Below are 21,783 nucleotides of genomic sequence, written 5' to 3' on the forward strand. Positions count from 1 at the left end.
ATAGGAACGTGATTGCGGGAGTTGAAAGTTCGTGGTTTGACTTCTTGCAACCGACTCAGGCTTTTGGGGACTGGCCTAGCTGCATTGAGAGGGCTGTAAATGGATGACTTTCCGTAGGCAAAATAATCCAGGATAGAATATACCGGAGTCTCAAAAGCATTACCAATACCGCTGATATGTTAACCTATACTAGAATAATCCCCCGTGCGCGCAGTCCAATAAATTTAGTCCAGCCCTTGATGGACCATCATGATGATCTTGCAATCCAGTACCTGCTTCTCGACGAGGATGAGGCTGAACTTCAATTCGATGACGACGAAAGAGCTCGGGTCCTAGCAGCTGCTATCATTGGTGGGAGTGAGGTAGCACGAAAAGACCGGATTGACACTCGGCACCCTCATCGTCTATATCTTTGCCGACCCCAACTACTTCCAAATCCTCGCATGCCGACTTTATATTGAGGTATATGGAAGAAAATTTCATTGACAGAGGGATAGGATTGGTGGGAGGTTGACGCTAGGTTGCATTGGGCGAGATTGGAGGCACCGGAGGCAGACTGGCCAGGTAGTAACTTCATTACCGGGCACGGACATCCAAGGACATTCCACATGGCACTAGATAACATCTAGATAGTGGCGGGAGAAAGAGACATTAGTATAGTTGACAAAAGGTTGAAACGCACCTCGGTATTACTGCGCAAGGTGCTACATTGCATGCAATGCGTCTCGAGCAAGGCTGATTATGTCAGCGTATATCGCTGGCGTTAGTGGCCTAAAACGGATGGAAGTCGTCTGCAAAGTCTATTGGGGGGGGGGGGGGTACCCCCCCAATAGATTAAGGTTTATTGAGGGGGGCAAAACGGAACATGTTTGGTAATCGTGTGAAAATGAATAGCGGCATCGCGGCACACCTGCCTAATGCGGCCAATTCTATGGTATGATATTCTAATAAGAATTTTTCGAGCCTACGGAAAGTCATCCAATCTCAAAGAGCAAAAACAACCGAACTTAATAATGAGCTTGTTCCAATTTCAAAATTTCGGAGCCTCGCCTGGACATTCAATTGGTGAACGTTATAATAGCCTAATCCATCTGGCTTCCCTTTTGTAGGGTGCGCTCATCACACAGCATGGTGTTGGCAACATGTGGCCATCTTATTGCGCCATTATCAAGCGCTCTTTATCTCCATTCGAAGCGTCAATACGTACCATTTGTTCATATCCACTACTCCATCTACAGGGATGTCCACTACGTGGTGGTCGCGGTTAAGCAAGCAGCAGAAAGAGGACCAGGATGACCGTGCTTCCGAGTCACAGCCCAGCGAAAAGGATCAGAGGACTCAGAAGGAACCGAACAATGATGTTGACCTGAATCCTGGAGAGCTGACCTTTGAAGAAGGTGCGGTTGCTCGCTATTCCTTCAACTTGCTCGTCTGACATCATCCAGATACTGCTGGAGGCTTGGGTCGTCACCTTGGTGTAACTTCTTGCACTCTCCTTATCGTTGGACGGATCATCGGCACCGGTATATTCTCAACACCGTCCTCCATCCTCTCCGGCGTGGGCTCAGTCGGCGCCTCCCTCATGCTATGGGTCCTCGGTTTCTTGCTTAGCTTCTGTGGCCTCTTCATATGGCTCGAGTTCGGTACCATGTTCCCTCGTAGTGGTGGAGAAAAGGTATACCTCGAAGCCGTTTACAGAAAGCCGAAGTACCTCGCCACCGTAGTATTTGCTGCCAACGCTATATTACTTGGATTCACTGCGAGCGGTTGTATCGTCAGTCATCTCTTGTCTTGGATAGATATTCGGTGCTAAAACTTAATTGCCTCGTCAAGGTTTTTGCTAGCAAGTGCGTATTTCGGATCCTCATGAAACAACTCGGCTGATATGATGTAGCATCTTAGTTGCTGCTGAACAAACCGCAGGTCGCTGGAATGAGCGTGGAATTGCACTTGGAGGTATGATATCCTACCTAACTGGCATGTTACGATTGTTTCATGGCTTCTAGTTATCTTTTTCGTAACCCTCCTGCATGGATTAACCCCCAAGACCGGCGTGCTAATCATGAACGTATGCAAGCTCTCATTTTTACACTATTATCATATTCAACATCTTTCCTTCAGTTGCTCTCGATATTCAAGATTGTAATTCTGCTATTCGTCGTGATCACAGGCTGGGTAGTTCTTTCTGGCAAAACCCGCGTCGCAGATCCGCACTATAATTTCAGAAACGCGTTCGCAGGAAGCTCCACGAGTAGCTATGAAGTGTGTTCAATTATTTTCCTAGATGCCCATCTGCAAATTACGGTCTTGACAGTATGCTACCGCCACTTTCAAAGTTTTGAACTCATATGCGGGATGGTCCAACGTGAACTACGTGATGAATAATGTCCGTAATCCAGTGAGGACCCTCAAGATCGCAGGCCCGCTTGGTCTTGGTATATGCGCCATTTTGTACTTGCTTGCAAATGTGGCTTATTTCTCAGCTGCAACCAAGGTGAAAACTTTTTGTGTCTGTACCACGAACGAAATACTGAATGGTATCGATAGGCGGAGATCGATCACTCCGGCGTTACTGTCGCTGCTTTGTTTTTCGGGAATGTCTTTGGTTCTGTTGCGGAGCGTGCGCTAGCGGTTTTTATTGCTCTCAGGTGAGCTCGACGTCTTGGGTTTGAGGGTTCCCTGACTTATTGTCTTCATGACAGTGCTCTTGGGGTGAGTCCTGTGATTTTTTTAACATGATCTCTGTTTGATGATAGGCCATAGAACGTTATTACTATAGTAAGTCAAGGAATGCTATTGAAATGTGTGGCACAAGAACTTTTCATTTAGACTTTTGCTGCGTCACGAGTAAACCAAGGTCCGTCATACCAAACATCGTAATTTTACCTAGCTCATACTTCAATTACAGAGCTCGCAAAGGAAGGGATACCCTTACCATTCGGAAACAAATTCTGGGCTTCAAATTGGCCCACAGGGAAGTCACCACTTCCAGGATTGATCATCCACTTGATACCCTCAGTAAGTACTACTGTAGAACCGCATGATATCCATGATATCAATCTGAGATTGGTTTTTTAGGTCATCGTCATCATCGCGCCTCCCCCAAACATTGCTTACCCCTTCATTTTGGACGTCGAAGGATACCCACAGCAGATCATTAATCTTTTTATTGTCATCGTACGTCTTTCAATTATTTTTCTCGAGTGTTTCTTACCTCTTGATACCGCCAGGGTCTGTTCTATCTGAGATGGAAGAAGCCAAATGCTGTTCGACCATTCAAAGGTAAGCAAATATGTCGCTCTTCCTGTGTAGTACGTTAACGCATATGATGTAGTATGGTGGCCTATCGCTGTATTCTTCTTGGCGGCTGCTGTCTTCCGTGAGTTACCAATCTACAACTCCATACTTTCTTTCCCTAACCTAACCTCCACATAGTACTCGTCGCTCCCTTCCTGAGACCACCCGGCGGCATTGGCGACACCCCACCACTACCATATTACCTGTACGTTTCTTCCACCAGCGCGTCCCTTATTCTCATTCCTCGCCTGTTGTATAGGTACTGTCTCGTCGGAATCGCCATCATGTTTGTAGGCGTGCTGTACTGGGCTGCATGGCGGGTCATACTGCCCAAGGTATTTGGTTATGAGTTTGTGCCGAGGAAGGAGAGGTTGGACGATGGGACTGTTGTCACCGTAGTGAGTGTTTACATTTTTTATTCCGTGTTTGCTGGTTTTGCTCACCAATCTTATTTTCAAGTTTTCGAATAAGAAGATAAAATGATTCGGAGGCTGATCGGAAGTGCAAATAAATTGGTCTTTGGATTAATTTAATGCGATGTTGTGGTGGTGTTCGTATAATGCATGCGGTGTTGTACCTACCAGAGTCTAGAACGAATCCTGGGTCAGCTCTGCTTTCTGCCCAGTGCCATCACTCTTCTGAAGTTCTTGCCAACAACACCTGCGTTTTGAAGATCTGGCCAGTCACCAATCCCGTTGGCATTCTTGCCTCATCACATTTTCTACTTGAATCAATCATAACACGTTAACAGTACTAGTGCTGGTAAAACCGACAATTTGTTGTCATGTGTTAGTCTATGCGGTTTTGATATGCTGCACACCCCGAAGCTCTCGACTAAATGTGTAGCACCAGCGCACGATGCAAAGGACTGTCAACAAGCACAGCAACGCAACAAGAGCGATGCACCCTTGCAGTAGGAAATGGACGTTCAACGCCAACGCATTCATCGTCACAACCAAATTTTCTACGAGCAGCGTAGTAGATGCCAAGGTTGCGCCAACATCGGAGGAGAGGGCGTCGGTCTTCTGCGCGAGGTGCTCAACAGCGGTAATCAAGTTTTCTACGAGCAGCGTAGTAGACGCGAGGGTTGTGTGAGCGTCTGAGGAGAGGTTGTCTGTCGTCTGTGCGAGGCGCTCGACAGTGGTGATCAGAGAGTTTACGAGATGCTTCCCGCCCAAGCTGTCTATCACTTGTTGGGCGATTTCGGCGTTGAGGATATCGATGATTCCCATTGATTGAAGGCCTTTGGGAGCTGGTAAGGGTTAGGATGTCAGCGTGAATTGTACTCGTAAGTGAAAATTGTATTACTTGCTTATGAGGCCTAGGGCTTGTGGATTGAAGAATGCAGGTCACGGTATAACGAACGCGGGTGGCCGCATTGATGTCTGGAGTCAGGGACGTCATTCAAGTTCCTGCAGGTTGAAGCCATGCACTTACACTCGTGGCCCATGCACCGCCTTTCATTGAATGCCTGACTTGGGTGACTGGGTGTGCACTTACATACACCGCCATTTTTGCCATAAGTACTAGTGTCTTCGAGGTAATATTCCGTTTTGTGTTCAGTTTCATAACGTTGGTTGATGTTAGCTCAAGTTTCATCTTCAAGTTGTACTCATTTCCTCGCATTCTGTCGTCTCCGCATTCATGATCGCCAAGCCCACCATCTCACACTCACTACCATGCATTTCGCAAATCAGTCCTTCAACATGGACTCTATTCTCATCTGAGAGATCTGGCGTCTTATTTTGTATGTCTACCCAGGTGATTGCGCTCTTCTTCCCGTGGTTCAGCGCCTCAAGCTTCAGTACTCAGTGTCATGCCCGTAGGTTCGATGTCCCAATCAAATACTTGGTTATTGAATAAGATACGGCGGGGCTGTGAGGATTTGGGTCGGGGCACAAACCTGGGCAGAGTCAATATCCGGCTCGAATTCTTATCAGGCGGTCTTTCAGTGCAACGAAGATGAGCGTGACACAGCAGACTTAGCCTGCTTGCACTTAACAAGCCCGAAGTGCGGAAAGTTCCCGTTGCAGCTGCTCTCGAAAGGCTTTCTTTTCATGACATTATCCACTGCGTGTCAGTCATCAGCTCAATTGGATTCGGATCGTGTATTCCGCTTTTCAGTCTTGACGTCGTTTTCAGCAGTTTGTAAGCACAGTTTGCAATATTGTGTACAATGATTCTACCCACTAACCATCACATTGCCCGCTTCAACTTTTGGACATGCTCCTCAGCTTGATCCCTACTTCTGTCTTATCCTAAGTACTATTCATTCCGCGTCACGCAGCCCGTCATCCATCCTCCTGGTCAACACACCATCTCGGAAGATCAATTCATCAGACTTGAAGGTGGGTCACTCCATATTACCCTCCAATTTTGTTTGGTGATCCTAACGTCGAATCTACAGTCATAAGTGGATAATTTACCTCCTTCCTTACATCCGCAGACATCTACGTGTCCATCAATATCGACTCAAGTAGACGCTGCAAGTCATCTCTCCGAGTCCCGAGTTCCATCGTCCGATAGTTCTGTAGCGTGGGCGATACCATGATATCGTAAAGAATTCCAGAGGCTTCATGGTACTTACTTCTCTCGTGGCGTTCAAACATCTTGACAGGATCATGATATAACCGAGGTGGTTTCCTGTCACCCTTCCTTTATCTGGGTTTGCAGCGGCTGTGACATTACTTGTCATGGCTAACTGGAAGTCAGTGAATTCATAAGCGATACCTGTCGCAGAATTGACATGCATAAGACGCTTGCTGCACTGTAACTTCGCGTGAACAAGATATGAAATTCGGTTCATGAATATATGAGTCGGAGTGATTCATCGGCATATGAAGAATGCAACCTTAGCATGGTAGTGAGAATAAGTATTTGTTGTGGGGCCTGAAGCAAGGACAAGCGTATCACTTTAAGTTTCAAAGTCTTGCTATTCTAAACAGCGGTTTCGCGGATTGTAAGCGTCGAGATAACCTGTAAGATAAAGGCAGATAAAGTGCACGTCCTCCAACATTCGAGTACTCTTAGGCGAACTCCTCTCCATCTTCTTCCAGATACTAGACTCATTTATCCGCTACTCTTCTCCCCCACGAAATAGTATGATTCGTCGCCATCTTCCTCGACGTCCGGAAAATCGCCTGGTCAGTCAAGGGATACTGTTAGTGGCATATCATTCAGTGTGATAGGTCGCCCTACTCAAGCCGTGGGTGAAGTGCGATGAAACGTCTATGCCGGCGATGTCGATCATGTGCCACTCTAAATTCTTCTCTTCTGAGTCAAGAAGACTTAATTAATATTGTAGCTCCAATCGTCAAGCTCGAACCGTAAGAGCGCGTATTACGACAGGACGAGAAACAATGGATGAAGGAGATACCTGGAAGGTTCATGGTACTGTCCAACGATATGGATATGTCGAATGGTGGGACTCGGATGATTGCCAGCCAGTATCTCCTTGGATTCAAGTGTAACGGACAGGGATATTCCTGTGGTGAACTTTGAGATTTCTAGCGCGGAGATAGAATGTGAAAACCACCCAATGAATGGCAAGATCAAATGCTAAGTGACCTACCTAGATCGAACCTCCAAGCTACAATGACACGATTGACGAGCGACACGAATCGACGATGAATTGAGAAGGGGTAGTGGTGTGGACTAGTGGTTTTGTCGAAGCGCTGAGCATGGAGTCATCATAACGGTCAAAGTAAGAACGAGGACAGGGAGGGAAGAGATCGATGAGAACGGGTGATCTCTGAATTTCTATAATGTGTACTACGCGCGTGTCATCAGAGGACTCGTGAACCGACTACGGTACGTAGTACTTGAACTGTCTTCGGCAAACACCGAACGCGCTTGTGACTTTGCTTGTAGCATAGTACTATGTAGTCTGCTGCTGAGGAAAAGACGCCCTTGGTTCAACGGCAGACAACCAGGTATTGTAAAAAATTAATTGTCATGTTTGCACTGTGCAGCTCTTTGCTCATTATGTTCCAAGTTGCAGCTGGCACATCATCACAGGTCTATCGTCCGCTGCTGCATTCAGCTATCTCACATTGCGCCTGAATCAGACTTTTCATGTTCTCGCAAACCGTCCCTGGTGTTTCCACAACTCTTCCCCATGCCGCTATCAGCTCAATCGGACACGTCGTATACAATCGTTCGGTTTTTCTTTGCCATTCTAATACCTTGGGAAATACACTCGATTCACAATTTTGCCTTTGCGTGCCAATAAGCGACACGACTCCCTGATATAAGCCCAGGAGTACCGGACGCTCTGAGACTCATGTCTTCCCTTCAACCTTGGCGGGCTACTTTCGCTGCAGACCAATTATTATATTCTCTACTTCCTCTGTAGAGTGAGCTCTCCCGCTAACATTATATAGCCGGGCGTCTTTCTCGGCATATCATACCAGCGTCTATCGCCCTCGACAATATGGAAATGCACGTGCAGTATGGCCTGAACCCTGAACCTCTCCTTTCACTGAACTTCATCCACATTCCCCATATCCCTACCTCTCGTCTTCCCCTCCCACTCATTCCACCTACCGCTCGACCCATCTTCGATCCTCGTCATTTTACTGCATCGCACCATCATGCCTAATAGCTCAGAAAGCCGATATATCAGGCTTGAATGTAAGTTGCTCTATATCACCCTCATGTCCGTTTCATGATCCTCACGCTCTATCTACAGTCATCAGTGGAAAGAATCTTAGAGTCCCTTCTGGGCGCATACCTGCAGGCATTTACGTATCCATCAATGTCGACTCCCGGAAATGCTGGAAATCGGTCATCAGTGTGTTATTATCTGATGAATCTGTAGCATGGGGGAATACTGTGACTCTGTAAAGTCCATGGAGACTCTGACACGACGCGAGAACTGATCTTCGGTTTATAGATCATCGCATGTCTCACCTGTGTTATCAATGGAGATCAGGGCATCCTATGAGGTCGATCGAATGCTAGGTAGTGGAGAGATCATCGGGAAACTTCAAATGTCGTGGGATGAGCTGCTGGGTCATGGAGACGAGTCATTTGGTGAGCAACTTACTTCTCATTCACGCGCATATACTAACATCTCATAGATCTATCCTTCCCACCCATTCGTGATGTCTGCCCTTCCCTCACGCTGAAGGCCGCCGTAGTACATGCTTATGATGGTCAGGATAGCACACTATCTGATGTGAGTGACGCTGGCTTCTGCTGTTAACTTTTGCTGATGGCACACCAACTGTAGTCCCCCGTATACAGTGATATTGCTCGAGACACAGATGCAGGCCATGCACGATTTGCCGAATACGCGACGAGCGGGACGGTCTCTCACCTGAACGATGCTGTGCAGCATTTTCAGTTGGTTCTTGACCAGTGTCCGGTCGGCCATCCTGATCATGCAGCAGCTCTCACCAACCTCGCGTATGCCCGCCTTGAAGGGTATATTCGGAACCATCTTCAAGACATCGATACCACCAGTTCCCTCTTCCGCGAATCCCTTGCATTGTGTCCGCAGGGTCATCCCGATCACCCGTCATCCCTCCATAATCTCATTAGAGCATTGATATGGCGTCACAGCAAGGAGTCTACCGCTATCCACATTCACGAATCCGCGCAGCTGTGCTGCACGCTACTGCCCCTCTGCCCAGAGGGCACCTACCTTCGTAGCATCGGCGTAGACAGTGCGGTCGATTATGTGATCAACAATCTTCCTGTCGACGCATCTGACGAAGGCATCCACCTTCGACGAAATGTGCTCGAGCTTTGTCCTGTGGGCCATCAACTCCGTCCAAGAGCCCTCGCCACACTTGCACATGCGGTCCATGTACGCTTCAACCAACGCGGCAGCATTGATGATGTGGACGAGGACATACGACTCCATCGTGAAGCGGTGTCTCTGTGCTCAGAGGGACATTCTGATCGCGGTAGCTACCTGAACAACTTGGCCTACTCACTCGTGAACCGCTTCAATCACCAAGGCAAACCTAATGACCTCGACGAGGCGACCACTTTGTACGAAGAAACACTGCGTCTGTGCCCTGTTGGGCACGAAATTCGTGACATCTCGTTGGACAACCTAGGGGGCGCCCTTGCCAGCCGTTTCTACAAACGCGGGGACATTGATGACATCACCCGAGCTATCAGCCTGCGTCGCGAGGCACTGACGTTGCGCCCACTTGGGCATCCACATCGTGACATCAGACTTAACAACCTTGCCCACGCGCTCCAACAGAGATATGACAAATTACATGTCGTCGAGGATCTTAACGAGGCCATTGAACGATATCGTGAATCCCTTCGGTTAACGCGGTTTGACGATCCAGAGCGCCATGGACCTCTTTACAATTTGAGCTCGGCGCTCTGCTCTCGTTTCATGCACACTCAGCAGAATGAAGATGTCGAGGAAGCTATTACTCTCTGCCAAGAACCGTTGGCGACTTTGCCTTCACTGCACCCAGCCAGATGGTTCGGCTACAGATGGCTGATGGAAGCCCATTTATCTCGTTACCGGATTCTACATGACCCTGCTGATTTGTCACTTGCCATAAATAACTTCAGACTGGCATCGGGACACCCTACTCAAGGCTTTCCGAATCGTATCCATACTGCCTTGCACTGGGTTGCTGAAGCTGAAGGTCATCAGCATGACTCTGCCCTCGAAGCATACCAAGTATGCTTGGAGCTTTTCGACAGCCACGTGATGACACGATCGTCGATCGTCTCACGGCGCGAGGCTGCAACCGCTTTTCGTGGTGCACAATCACTGCCGGTAGATGCAGGCTCACGTGCCATACGTAGTAGTAATCTACGACAGGCAGTTGAACTTGTGGAGCAGGGCCGTGGCCAGCAGTGGTCGCTGGCCTCTCGACTCAGGACTCCGCTAGAAGACCTAACGTCTACGAGTCCGCAACTAGCTCAAAAGCTGCTGGAGCTCAGCAAGCACCTATCTCATGCTCAGGGTGCTGCGGGCAGCGCTGGCCCAGCTGCAGCTGATCAAGCAGCAACAGAATACAGGAGACTTACAAGGCAGTGGGAAGCTGCGGTAGCTGAGATACGTGGTCTTCAGGCGTTCTCGCGGTTCCTGCTCCCACCTTCGTATGAATATCTGCAAGCGGCAGCACGCCAGGGCCCTGTCATCATCCTCATTGCCAGTCAATATTCATGCAGCGCCATCATCGTCTCGACGTCAGGAGACCCCCATCATGTTTCCTTACCGTCTATCTCTCTCACGGAACTGAATAATCTCAAAGATCGCTTCGCCAGGGCAATACGACACGCGTCTATCATGGGCCCAAAAGTACCGCGTAATGATCTAATAGTCCTCTTGCGGACAGTATGGGACGCGATCATGCTACCCATCGTCAACGTACTCGAGAACGTCCTCGAACTAAAGCACCGCTCTCGAATCTGGCTATGTCCTACTGCAGCTTTCACGTCTATTCCCCTTCATGCAGCTCACCCCTTTCAAACAAAGGCAGATGGATCCAAGGAGCCATGCCTGGAGGATCTCTACATCTGTTCTTACACGCCGACACTATCGGCTCTGGTCAGATCTAGACAGATGATGAAGAGGCGTGTCACTCCGTCCTTCGGGACAATCGGACAAGGTCAACCGGGTGCAGGGAAAGGCAAGGCGCTCTTGGCTGTCGACAGCGAGCTCGAGCTTGTCCATAAGTTGGTCCCTGCAACGGCCAACCATACTACTATTTCTGGGGACGCAGCGACACGAGCAGGTGCACTCCAAGCTTTGGAAGAGAACACCTGGGTGCACCTCGCTTGTCACGGAAAGCAGGACCCTACGCAGCCTTACAATTCGCATTTCGTCATGAGAGATGAACATCTGACGCTGCTCGATATCATGGAGAGAGACATCCCGCACGCCGAGTTCGCATTCTTATCTGCTTGTCATACCGCCGTTGGGGATGAGGAAACTCCTGACGAAGTCATTCATCTCGCAGCTGGTCTCCAGTTTTCGGGGTTCAAGAGCGTCATTGGCACGCTGTGGGAGGTCAACGATGCTGTCGCAAAACACGTCGTTGAAGCGTTCTACAAATATATGTTCATGGATTTGAAGGATGGTGCCGGTAGTGTGATGGACTGCACGAGGGCGGCCTGGGCCCTCAACCGTGCTACACATGCGGTGAAGACGAAAGTGCCGCTAGAGCAGAGGATGGTTTTCATTCATATTGGTGTATAGTTCTTGCTGTATCACTCTCATCTGGTACGGTTTTATGGGTCCTTTATGTTGCACTCTATTCCATCCACGTTGTACTTCAAGTTGTAGAATTAATCTGTTATGCGTCTATCACATGATACTATGCTCCATTTATCTTATTTTTGCGTTCGCGGTATTTTTGTCTACTCTAGAGTCTTCAGCAAAGTCATTCATTGCTTGATGGCAAGGTGTGTATTTGCATGAATGCTCGCGACATCGTCTCCTGGTACCTGATAAAGTTATCCTTGTGTCTCCAATCCCCGTTCTGAATTGGTGAATTTCCTGATGCGACAGACACCTTCGCTGGTGTGCATATCACTTGTTACACAGCTGAAGCTTGATGCATCTTCTGGTTGTTGCGCATGCGAAAGCTGGATCGAGGTGCAGATCTTCCGCTGGAGAAACTGTCATAGAACTTTAACGAAATAATTTGCAGATTCAGAGCGAACAGGGAGCTTTGTTGTGTTGAATTGCCTGGAGCAAGTCATCAAGTTTCCTGCGCCATATAAGTTATCGTCCGTTGTACGTTACAGAGATGCAGCTTACCATAATGACAGATTTGGGTAGAACCTCCATAGATAATCCGGCCTTGAATGATAATAAACGTCAGGAAGAGGTGGAGCTCGATTTCAAGCGACACCAATGGCAATGGCAGTCCGACGTCGTTGTGAACGTTGGTCTGCAGGGAGATAGACTTCTTAGCGCGTGACATCCGCCAGGAGGTATCAAAGCAGCTTATCCCTGATTATGTCTACCACAGAGGTGGTTCCTCGATGACATCAGATGCGGCAGAAGACTGGCCCGATGTTAAGTGGTCTGATCATTGCGACTAAATAATTAGGTCCAGGTATCAGGCCTGAGAAAAGGCTGACCGCACCGCACGTCGCACAGACCAACATACCCTTGACTTCATCCACAAGGTCTTGCGTAACTGGGCACAGGCTAGGAATATAATCTTAATATTTCATATACGTCGAATGTTAGTCCAATACCTACATATAGATTTCGTTGTGAATGGAACAATGAGGTAAGATGTCTTGCGAACCTTCACCGGGACACCAGTATTGCGCTTGAACGGCGAGCCCTGCTGATGAAAACGAGGGCAAATTAACATCGACACCGCTGAGAACTATTGACCACCTACAATGCCTTTACACTCAAAGATAACAACTTTGGGGTTGAAGTCGTTCAACCAAAAGAGACACCTGTTGCGGTGATTAGCGAAATGACAGCAACAAATGACAGTCACCATCAAAAAATTTGCTCACTGACAAGGGTCAACCTGCCTCATGTTGAGCACGAGGTGCTCCTGCTCAATGGTCCGGTGGAGTTCGTCCAACAAGTCCTACATATAGTGTTTGATATCACCGCGTATCGCTTCGTGCATTAATGCTCTCTGCATGTGGTAGCTACAACTCAGACCGTCAGGGTTCAGTAAGTAATGAACTTGACTTGGTTCATGAAGTAACGAGCATGTTCTAGACACACGAGTGTGATCCATCCTGAAGGCACAGCCATCATACTGAAAGAGTTGAGGTGCGGTAGGAAACGGTCAAAATATGACTTACCCATGCATTGGAAATGCGAGCGTTATGACAGGAATGGTAGTTTAAAAACATGACGGGCACTTTGGAAAGGTAGTGAAGGCAAGAAAAGACTCATACGTACTGGGGAGTCAACTTATCGAACCATGAGGCTCACGGCGGATCTTCATAGAAGACGACCTTGGAGCCTGCAGGGCGGGGCACTGTAGTGAACATGATGTCGATAGCGGGATCTGATACCAGCACAGCCTGGATAGGTAAATCCGATGAAGCAGGAACTGTATTTGTGGACCCGTTTTCAAACTATGGACACTAGCTGAGTGAGAATGGACAGAAACCTTGTACGTTCAACACGCGACTTACCGACTTGCTGAATTGCCAACCCAGTAATTTGTCGTGTAAGAGAGTGACCGGTGCCCACTATCTCGCGTGTTGGAAATAACACATGTCGGGCGCCGAATCCGTCGTGGATGATCCTGCGTAAGAATCGTCTCAAGGAGATGGAAGCTCTGCGGTAGCTTCCAGTCTTCTGGACGAGAAGACTCAAGAAAATGAGTACGTTGTCTCCTGCGATACCTACTTGAGATCACGGGTGTGCCCACCATGGAAGATGAGTGACGAATCTCCGATCGCCGAGCTTGAAATGACCTCCGTTAGAACAATCGAGTAAGAACAATCAAAGAATAAACAGGCAGAGCGACGTGCGAATCGTAAGACCAATTTCTTCGGTATGCTGGGAATGTGGGTGAACTGACCTGTCCTCATGACGACTTACGGTTGAGTGGCACACAAGGGAAGGATGGAGCTCGAGGATATGCCATCGCATACACAGTAACATTGCGTCGAGTACTTTTATTAAACTAAATCACGTTCAACATCAGCGCCTCAAAGTGTCCATGCATGAAGCGTTTGCTGCACTATAACTTCGAGGAAATAAGAGATGAAATTCATTTCATGAATATGTGAATGAGAGTGATCCATCAAGAACATGACGAACCCAACCTTAGCATGGCAGTGAAAATGAGTATTTGCTGCATGAGCCAAAGCGAGGATGAGTGTACTCACTTTAAGTCTTACAGTTTTGCTATTCTAAACAGCACTTTCACGGATTGCAAGCGTCGAAGACACGAACCTGTCAGGACAAATGCAGATAAAGTGCACGTCCTTCAACGTTCGAGTACTCCTAGGCAAACTCCTCTCAGCCTTCTTTCAAATATCAGACTCATTCATCCTCTGCTCTTCCCTCCAACAAAATAGTATGATTCATCATCATCTTCTTCTTCTTCTTCTTCTTCGATTTCCCGATACTGGGAGAAAACCGCCCCGTTAGTCAAGGAATACTGTTGGTGGCAAGTCGTTCAGTCTGATGGACTGCCCTACTCATGGTGTGAGATGAGACCTAATTGTAGTTCCAATCGTAAAGCTCGAGCCGTAAGAATGCGTGTTATGGCAGGACGAGAAATAATGGAAGATTGTGAGTAAAGGAGATGTCCGAAAGTTTAATGGTACTGTCCAACGGTATGGGCATATCGAATGGCAGCCTGTCAGTATCTCCTTGATTCAAGTTTGACTGAACAGGGATATTCCTGTGGTGGACTTTGAGATTGTTGGTGCAGAAATAAGACGTGAATTCCACCCAGCGAATGGTGAGATTAGATGCTAAGTAACCTACCTAGATCAACCGTCCAAGCTACAATGATACGAGTGGCACAGATCGTCGATGAATTAAGAGGTACTAGTGTGGAGGACTAGTGGTGTTGTTGAGGCGCTGAGCATGAAATCTTGATATATATGGTCAATGTAAGATTGAGTGTAGAGAGGAATTTAAAGGATCATTGAGAACGTCGATAATGGAGTTCCTTTGCAGTGGTGAACTGTTTTCCATGGTAAACACCGACAAGTAAATAACTAGCGCGCTCCCACTGCTCAGGAAAAGAGTTCTATGGTCCACTGCTGCATTCCGCTATCTCATATTGCGCCTGAATCCTACTTGTCATGTTCTCGCAGGCCGTCTCCATGCCACTATCAGCTCAATCGGACAAGTCGTATACAATCGTTCGGCTTTTCTGTCCTTACTGGTTTCAATGGTTTATTTCGCTTCCATCTGCCATTCTAATACCTCGGGGAATACACTCGATTCTCAATTTTACCATTGTGTGCTAAATAAGTGATACGACTCCCCGATATAAGTCCAGGAATACAAGACGCTCTGAGACTCATGTGTCCCCTACAACCTTGGCGGACTACTTTCGTTGCAGACCAATTATTACATTCTCTACTTATTCTTTAGAGCAGGCTCTCCCGCTAACATTATATAGCCGGGCGTCTTTCTCGGCATATCATACCAGCGTCTATCGCCGTCGACAGTACGGGAATACACGTGCAGTGTGACTTGAACCGTCAACCTCTCCTCTCACTGAACTCCATCCTCATTCCCCACATCCCTGCCCCTCGTCTTCCCCTCTCATTCATTCCACCCACTGCTCGACCCATCTTCGACCCTCGTCATTTTACTGCATCGCACTATCATGCCTAGTAGCTCAGAAAGCCGATATATCAGACTTGAAGGTAAGTTGCTCTATATCACCCTCGTATCCGTTTCATAAACTTCACGCTCTATCTACAGTCGTCGGTGGAGAGAATCTTCAAGTCCCTTCTGACCGCATACCTGCAGGCATTTACGTATCCATCAATGTCGACTCTCGGAGACGCTGGAAATCGACTATCCGTGTCTTATCATCTGATGAATCTGTAGCGTGGGGGAATACTTTGACTCTGTAACATCCCGGGAGGCTCTCTGACGCGACGCGAGAACTGATCTTCGGTTTGTAGATCATCGCATGACTCACCTGCATTATCAATGGAGATCAGGGCATCCTATGAGGTCGATCGAATGCTAGGTAGTGGAGAGATCATCGGGAAACTTCAGATGAAATGGGATGAGCTGCTGGGTCATGGAGACGAGTCATTCGGTGAGCGACTTATTTCTGATTCACGCGCATATACTAATGTCTCATAGATCTATCCTTCCCACCCGTTCGTGATGTCTGCCCTTCCCTCACGCTGAAGGCCGTCGTTGTACATGCTTGTGATGATCAGGACAGCACGCTGTCTGATGTGAGTGACTCTGACTTCTGCTGTTAACTTTTATTGACGGAACACCAACTGTAGTCCCTCGTAGACAGCGATATTATTCGAGTCACAGATGCAGGCCACGCACGATTGGCCGAATACATGACGAGCGGGACGGTCTCTCACCTGAACGATGCTGTGCAGCATTTTCAGTTGGTTCTTGACCAGTGTCCGGTCGGCCATCCTGATCATGCAGCAGCACTCACCAACCTCGCGTATGCCCGCCTTGAAGGCTACATTCGAAACCATCTTCAAGACATCGATACCACCGCTTCCTTCTTCCGCGAATCCCTTGCGTTGCGTCCGCAGGGTCATTCCGATCACGCATCATCCCTCCATAATCTCATTAGAGCATTGATATGGCGCTACAGCAAGGAGTCTACCGCCATCTACATTGAGGAATCCGCGCAGCTGTGCTGCAAGCTGCTGCCCCTCTGTCCAGAGGGCACCTACTTTCGTAGCATCGGCATAGACAGTTTGGTCGATTATGCGATCAACAGTCTGCCAACCGACGCATCTGATGAAGGCATTCACCTTCGACGAAACATGCTCGAGCTTTGTCTCATGGGCCAACAACACCGTCCAAATGCGCTTGACAAACTTTCATGGGCTCTCTTCATACGCTTTACACAGTGCGGCGACATTGATGATATAGATGAGAGCATTCACCTTCGTCGTGAAGCTGTTTCTCTATGCCCCACAGGACATTCTCATCGCGGTAGCTACCTCAACAACTTGGCCCTTTCACTCAAGAACCGCTTCGATCACCAAGGCAAACCTAATGACCTTGATGAGGCGATCACTTTGTACGAAGAAGCGCTGCGTCTGTGCCCTGTTGGGCATGAATCTCGTGACTTCTCACTGGATAACCTAGGGCTCTCCCTCATCACCCGTTTCGATGAACGCGGCGACATTGATGACATCGCCCGAGCTATCAGCCTCTATCGTGAAGCACTGACGTTGCGCCCACCTGGGCATCCACGTCGTGACGTCACGCTTAATAACCTTGCCCTCGCACTGAACACCAGACATGACAAATCGGATGTCAGCGAGGACCTTAACGAGGCCATTGATTGGTATCGCGAATCCCTTCGGTTAAAGCGGCTTGATGATCCAGAGCGCCATATAACTCTTTACAGTTTGAGCTCGGCGCTCTGCTCTCGTTTCATGCAAACTCAGACAAATGAAGACGTCGAGGAGGCCATTCAACTTTGCCAAGAAGCGCTGGTGTCTCTGCCTTCACTGCACCCAGGCAGATCCAGGAGCTATGCATGGCTACAGAGGGCCTATCTGTCTCGTTACTGCATACAACATAATCCTGTTGATTTATCACTTGCAGTGGAGAACTTCAGACTGTCATCGCGGCACCCCACTCAAGGATTCCCAGAACGCATCGTTCAGGCATATAATTGGACCCTTGCAGTGGAGCAGCATGGACATGAATCCGCATTGGAGGCCTACTCGATATTTTTCGAGCTTCTGGATGCTCATTTGGCAACACGATCGTCGGCGACTTCACGACGCGAAGCTGCCGCTGCCTTCCATTATGCCAGATCATTGCCTGTAGATGCAGCCTCGTGTGCCATCCGCCATGACAATCTACGACGCGCAGTGGAGCTCGTCGAGCAGGGCCGTGGCCAGCAATGGTCCCTGGCCTCTCGACTCAAGACTCCAGTTGAAGACCTCGAGTCAGCAAATTCGAAATTGGCGCACGACTATGTGGAGCTGAGCAAGCGGGTTTACAACGCCGCACAGAGTTCTGCAACCATCACCGACAGAGCTGCTGCTGATCGAGCAGCAACAGAATATAGGAGGCTTACAATGCGATGGGAAGCTGCGGTAGCTAAGATACGCGATCTTCCGGCGTTCTCGCGGTTCCTGCTCCCACCTTTGTACAAAAACCTGCAAGCGGCAGCACGTCATGGCCCGGTCATTATCCTCATTGCGAGTCAATACTCGTGCAGCGCCATCATCGTCCCGACATCAGGAGACCCCCATCATGTTCCCTTGCCATCTGTCTCTCTCACGGAACTGAATAATCTCAAAGATCGCTTCGCCAGGGCAATACGACATGCGTCTATCATGGGCCCAAAAGTACCGCGTAATGATCTAATAGTCCTCTTGCGGACAGTATGGGACGCGATCATGCTACCCATCGTCAACGTACTCGAGAACGTCCTCGAACTAAAGCACCGCTCTCGAATCTGGCTATGTCCTACTGCAGCTTTTACGTCTATTCCCCTTCATGCAGCTCACCCCTTTCAAACAAAGGCAGATGGATCCAAGGAGCCATGCCTGGAGGATCTCTACATCTGTTCTTACACGCCGACACTATCGGCTCTGGTCAGATCTAGACAGATGATGAAGAGGCGTGTCACTCCGTCCTTCGCTACAATCGGACAAGGTCAACCAGGTGCAGGGAAAGGCAAGGCGCTCTTGGCTGTCGACAGCGAGCTCGAGCTTGTCCATAGGCTCGTCCCTGCAACGGCCAACCGTACCACTATTTCTGGCGATGAAGCAACACGAGCAGGTGCACTCCAGGCTTTGGAAGAGAACACCTGGGTGCACCTCGCTTGTCATGGAAAGCAGGACCCTACGCAGCCTTACAATTCGCATTTCGTCATGAGAGATGAACATCTGACGCTGCTCGATATCATGGAGAAAGATATTCCGCACGCCGAGTTCGCATTCTTATCTGCTTGTCATACCGCCGTCGGGGATGAGGAAACTCCTGACGAAGTCATTCATCTCGCAGCTGGTCTCCAGTTTTCAGGGTTCAAGAGCGTCATTGGCACGCTGTGGGAAGTCAACGATGCTGTCGCAAAACACGTCGTTGAAGCGTTCTACAAATATATGTTCATGGATTTGAAGGATGGTGCCGGTAGTGTGATGGACTGCACGAGGGCGGCCTGGGCCCTCAACCGTGCTACACATGCTGTGAAGACGAAGGTGCCGCTCGAGCAGCGGATGGTTTTCATTCATATTGGTGTGTAGTTCTACGTCGTATTCGTACTGCTGTCGTCTGGTACATATTCACAAGTTGTTGATCCACGATCCTCTTTCCTCCTGTATTTTTGTAAAGTGACCCTGGTATTCCTGCGTTCCAGCTACCTCATTTTCATATACTCTTTCGTGTCTTTACCGACTAAAATGTTTTCATCAAAAATTCTTGTATACTACTACTCGATTCGTTTGCAGTATTTAGATCGTACGAGTCCAGTCAACCCGACTTGCGCCTTCCAGTTATACCATCCTTCAAGCTTCGAGCATGGAACCTCGACTAACAACCGCCAATGTAATCAACGTCAAGTGAGAAGCAGCAGTCACCCAACTCATCTGTGCAAACATGCGCACTCAGGGCAAAGTCAGTAGTTCCGTCAATCCCGGATGATTGCTTTGACAAGTTGTGGCTCATCTGTGCACTGCTTAGCATCCGCTTCGACATGAGTACTAATCTGTCAATGGGGTGAGGGCTCTAACACTTAGACGTTCCCGTCGGTCGTCCATTTGATCTAACATACTTTCAAACATTCGAGCTTTTCGGCTTGACGCTCGCGCACCAGCCGAGCAAAAAACAGTACAACTGAAAGAAATTGTTTCGGGGCTGTTTACCTTCGGGTACCTCGATACACAAGTGGATACTTGTGACTTTCTCAACCGTCCGCCGAAGTTGATTCTCAAGTTGTCGCACCAGTGACAGAGTCGCAAAAGAAAGATACATATCCACAGCTACACTGAAAAATTCAACAACATCAATGAAACTGTATCTGTTACTAAAGGGTAACGCTATAATCATATTCGGTCTGCGCACTTTGTGCAATTCAAAGCACAACTGACGACAGCATCAAGGCCACGTTCTGCGATACGTTGGCATAGCCGTAGTATGTGTACTGTTCGGGTAGTCCATCATGACGTATTTCAGCACGAGAAGAGACTAGATGGAACATTGAATATTTGGTGGCGTCAGAAAAAATATCAAGGCTTACCACGCTCCCCGCCAGTCCGCCAGCCATGAAAGCAAATCCAATGAATAGGAAGAGACGTACCCTCCACGCGGCCGAGGAGTCTCCATGATCATCCCCTCTGATCCTACCCTTGTCGATCAAGTTGATGATACCAAAGAACGAGCAAATGCCCAGCACCCAATCAATGAACTGCACATGCACAGGAGGCGAGATTTGGGGGTCTTCATAAGGCGCGTGGGTATGTACAGACAAGATGGCATTGTCAAGGAATGCAGTTAGCATCAGGGCAGTTGGCAGAAGAAGCGCACAGACCAAAGCTCCCGCGAGACAAATGCCAATAGTCCAGCGATACTTTCCGAAGTTCAAATTGGGTTCAAACACACCTATGAGGGTCATAGTCTGAACGATAGAGCGACACGGGCGGTGGAGACAAGCTTGCGGTTGCATACTGTGCTGGTCATTAGAGCCTGTCGTAGATAGGGAGGTTGGATACGCACAGTGATGGGACCCGTGAGCACTTGAGCCCGCTCTCGCATTTTCTAGTGGCGACCTTGTAACTTGTACTATGTAAATTCAGATCGTCCAACACGAAGGCATGGTCACCGAGTACTGAGTGCTGGACTGCCCATGAGGTCGGGACTTCCTTTGCAGCGCATGTACTGGGTGGCTTGAAGTCAAACTTGACCACCTCTGTTCAGGCTGTGGTTAAAGTAGGATGAGAAGTCTACCTCAACGATGATAATGGTACGATACTCACTTCCGAGTCAAGAAGAGCCTGTTCTAACCCAAATTGTCGAACTCAAAGATGTGGAGCGCATACCACAGGACCAGGGATCGTGGGAACAGGAGATCCTGAATAAAGGTTACAATAATACACAACACAAATCACGAAAGCGGCACGGATCGAGGATGAGCTGAGAGGGGAGGGGCACCGGGAATGCTGAGGTACTTAAAGTGGTGGACTGGCGGTGAGTATTGTCGAGGTGCTGAGCATGGAGACCACCGGATAAGAAAAGACGGAGGACAGGGAGTCTGGAAGAGATTGAGAAAGGGATTGATAAGCTGACAGAGGAGGGATGGATAAGAATATGGGTTACCTTCGAGCATGTGCATGAGGATGGAGACATGCCAGTATCAACGTCCTGTTAAGATGTTCCAGACGATATGCATGCATGCAAGGCTTGACCAAGGTTGTAGCTATAGTGAGGGCGGATGAAGAGGATCACGCTGTGAGCGAGGATTTGGCAGGTATCTGAAGACGGACCTAGAAGGACATTCTGTTAAAGTAAATATCATAAAGATAATGCACAGAATTATTATTAAAATTAGACGTACCTGGGTATATGGACATGAGGATGGCTGAAGTCAAGGCAGGCCAGGCGAAATTGACGCCGTCCTGCCACGCCTGCAAGAGCCCTACATGCGGTCGTATTTCGTCATCCACATTGATAGCATCCCCTTAGCGAAGTGATCAGATTTCACCAATCGAATAGAATCGCAGCAGACAAACACGCATTGCTTGTTCGAAGGGAACATCAACGACATCTGGAGCCCATCATCTCGATCAACGCACCTTTGCTTCCATATGTATATTGTCATATCATAACACATGGTTGCTACTGCCTTGTTATCCGGAAAAGTT

The 21,783-nt window shown here is 48.5% G+C and overlaps 6 protein-coding genes across 6 annotated transcripts; 3 read left to right on the top strand and 3 right to left on the bottom strand.

Annotated features, from left to right (window-relative positions):
* The first annotated feature begins 980 nt into the window (after positions 1-980).
* Positions 981-3,907, top strand: BJ212DRAFT_701696 (amino acid transporter). The gene is made up of 18 exons (XM_041343859.1): positions 981-1,397; positions 1,446-1,774; positions 1,834-1,847; positions 1,895-1,956; positions 2,007-2,068; positions 2,122-2,262; positions 2,315-2,494; positions 2,548-2,648; positions 2,703-2,712; positions 2,764-2,778; positions 2,830-2,857; positions 2,909-3,018; positions 3,079-3,177; positions 3,231-3,282; positions 3,335-3,379; positions 3,436-3,502; positions 3,557-3,695; positions 3,757-3,907. The coding sequence occupies exons 1-18, from the start codon at positions 1,241-1,243 to the stop codon at positions 3,778-3,780; spliced, it is 1,635 nt and encodes a 544-aa protein (XP_041197821.1). The 5' UTR covers positions 981-1,240; the 3' UTR covers positions 3,781-3,907.
* A 184-nt stretch (positions 3,908-4,091) lies between these two features.
* BJ212DRAFT_1296316 (uncharacterized protein) lies at positions 4,092-4,529 on the bottom strand (the record flags this gene model as incomplete). The annotated part of the gene is made up of 1 exon (XM_041332419.1): positions 4,092-4,529. The coding sequence occupies one exon, from the start codon at positions 4,527-4,529 to the stop codon at positions 4,092-4,094; it is 438 nt and encodes a 145-aa protein (XP_041197822.1).
* Positions 4,530-7,717: 3,188 nt separating this feature from the next.
* BJ212DRAFT_701889 (CHAT domain-containing protein) lies at positions 7,718-11,695 on the top strand. Its single transcript, XM_041343861.1, has 5 exons — positions 7,718-7,929; positions 7,988-8,138; positions 8,192-8,331; positions 8,379-8,476; positions 8,531-11,695. The coding sequence occupies exons 1-5, from the start codon at positions 7,890-7,892 to the stop codon at positions 11,480-11,482; spliced, it is 3,381 nt and encodes a 1,126-aa protein (XP_041197823.1). The 5' UTR covers positions 7,718-7,889; the 3' UTR covers positions 11,483-11,695.
* A 556-nt stretch (positions 11,696-12,251) lies between these two features.
* Positions 12,252-13,882, bottom strand: BJ212DRAFT_1296318 (uncharacterized protein; the record flags this gene model as incomplete). The annotated part of the gene is made up of 10 exons (XM_041332420.1): positions 12,252-12,296; positions 12,402-12,442; positions 12,497-12,587; positions 12,645-12,705; positions 12,769-12,845; positions 12,989-13,022; positions 13,202-13,322; positions 13,408-13,520; positions 13,625-13,692; positions 13,820-13,882. The coding sequence occupies 10 exons, from the start codon at positions 13,880-13,882 to the stop codon at positions 12,252-12,254; spliced, it is 714 nt and encodes a 237-aa protein (XP_041197824.1).
* A 1,564-nt stretch (positions 13,883-15,446) lies between these two features.
* On the top strand, positions 15,447-19,170 carry BJ212DRAFT_1455824 (CHAT domain-containing protein; the record flags this gene model as incomplete). The annotated part of the gene is made up of 5 exons (XM_041338866.1): positions 15,447-15,612; positions 15,671-15,821; positions 15,877-16,016; positions 16,064-16,161; positions 16,216-19,170. The coding sequence occupies exons 1-5, from the start codon at positions 15,573-15,575 to the stop codon at positions 19,168-19,170; spliced, it is 3,384 nt and encodes a 1,127-aa protein (XP_041197825.1). The 5' UTR covers positions 15,447-15,572.
* Positions 19,171-19,852: 682 nt separating this feature from the next.
* BJ212DRAFT_702138 (uncharacterized protein) lies at positions 19,853-20,791 on the bottom strand. Its single transcript, XM_041343862.1, has 3 exons — positions 20,639-20,791; positions 20,163-20,589; positions 19,853-20,110 (listed from the first exon to the last, which is right to left on the bottom strand). Exons 2-3 carry the CDS (start codon positions 20,586-20,588, stop codon positions 20,021-20,023), a joined length of 516 nt encoding a protein of 171 aa, XP_041197826.1. The 5' UTR covers position 20,589; positions 20,639-20,791; the 3' UTR covers positions 19,853-20,020.
* Between the last annotated feature and the right edge of the window lie 992 nt (positions 20,792-21,783).

The sequence above is a fragment of the Suillus subaureus genome (genome assembly GCF_016647635.1).
Source record: "Suillus subaureus strain MN1 chromosome Unknown BJ212scaffold_4, whole genome shotgun sequence".
Lineage (NCBI taxonomy): Eukaryota > Fungi > Basidiomycota > Agaricomycetes > Boletales > Suillaceae > Suillus > Suillus subaureus.

What these genes read in the sequence shown, in the direction of transcription:
- BJ212DRAFT_702138 (XM_041343862.1), bottom strand. Translation starts at nt 20,588, where the DNA reads ATGCAACCGCAAGCTTGTCTCCACCGCCCGTGTCGCTCTATCGTTCAG. An exon ending in GCGGACTGGCGGGGAGCGTG is followed by an intron (nt 20,111 to 20,162) that starts GTAAGCCTTGAT and finishes TGTTCCATCTAG; the next exon opens with TCTCTTCTCGTGCTGAAATA.
- BJ212DRAFT_701889 (XM_041343861.1), top strand. Translation starts at nt 7,890, where the DNA reads ATGCCTAATAGCTCAGAAAGCCGATATATCAGGCTTGAAT. An exon ending in CCGATATATCAGGCTTGAAT is followed by an intron (nt 7,930 to 7,987) that starts GTAAGTTGCTCT and finishes CTCTATCTACAG; the next exon opens with TCATCAGTGGAAAGAATCTT. An exon ending in TGGGGGAATACTGTGACTCT is followed by an intron (nt 8,139 to 8,191) that starts GTAAAGTCCATG and finishes TTCGGTTTATAG; the next exon opens with ATCATCGCATGTCTCACCTG.
- BJ212DRAFT_701696 (XM_041343859.1), top strand. Translation starts at nt 1,241, where the DNA reads ATGTCCACTACGTGGTGGTCGCGGTTAAGCAAGCAGCAGAAAGAGGAC. An exon ending in ATTTCTCAGCTGCAACCAAG is followed by an intron (nt 2,495 to 2,547) that starts GTGAAAACTTTT and finishes TGGTATCGATAG; the next exon opens with GCGGAGATCGATCACTCCGG. An exon ending in TGCTGTTCGACCATTCAAAG is followed by an intron (nt 3,283 to 3,334) that starts GTAAGCAAATAT and finishes CATATGATGTAG; the next exon opens with TATGGTGGCCTATCGCTGTA.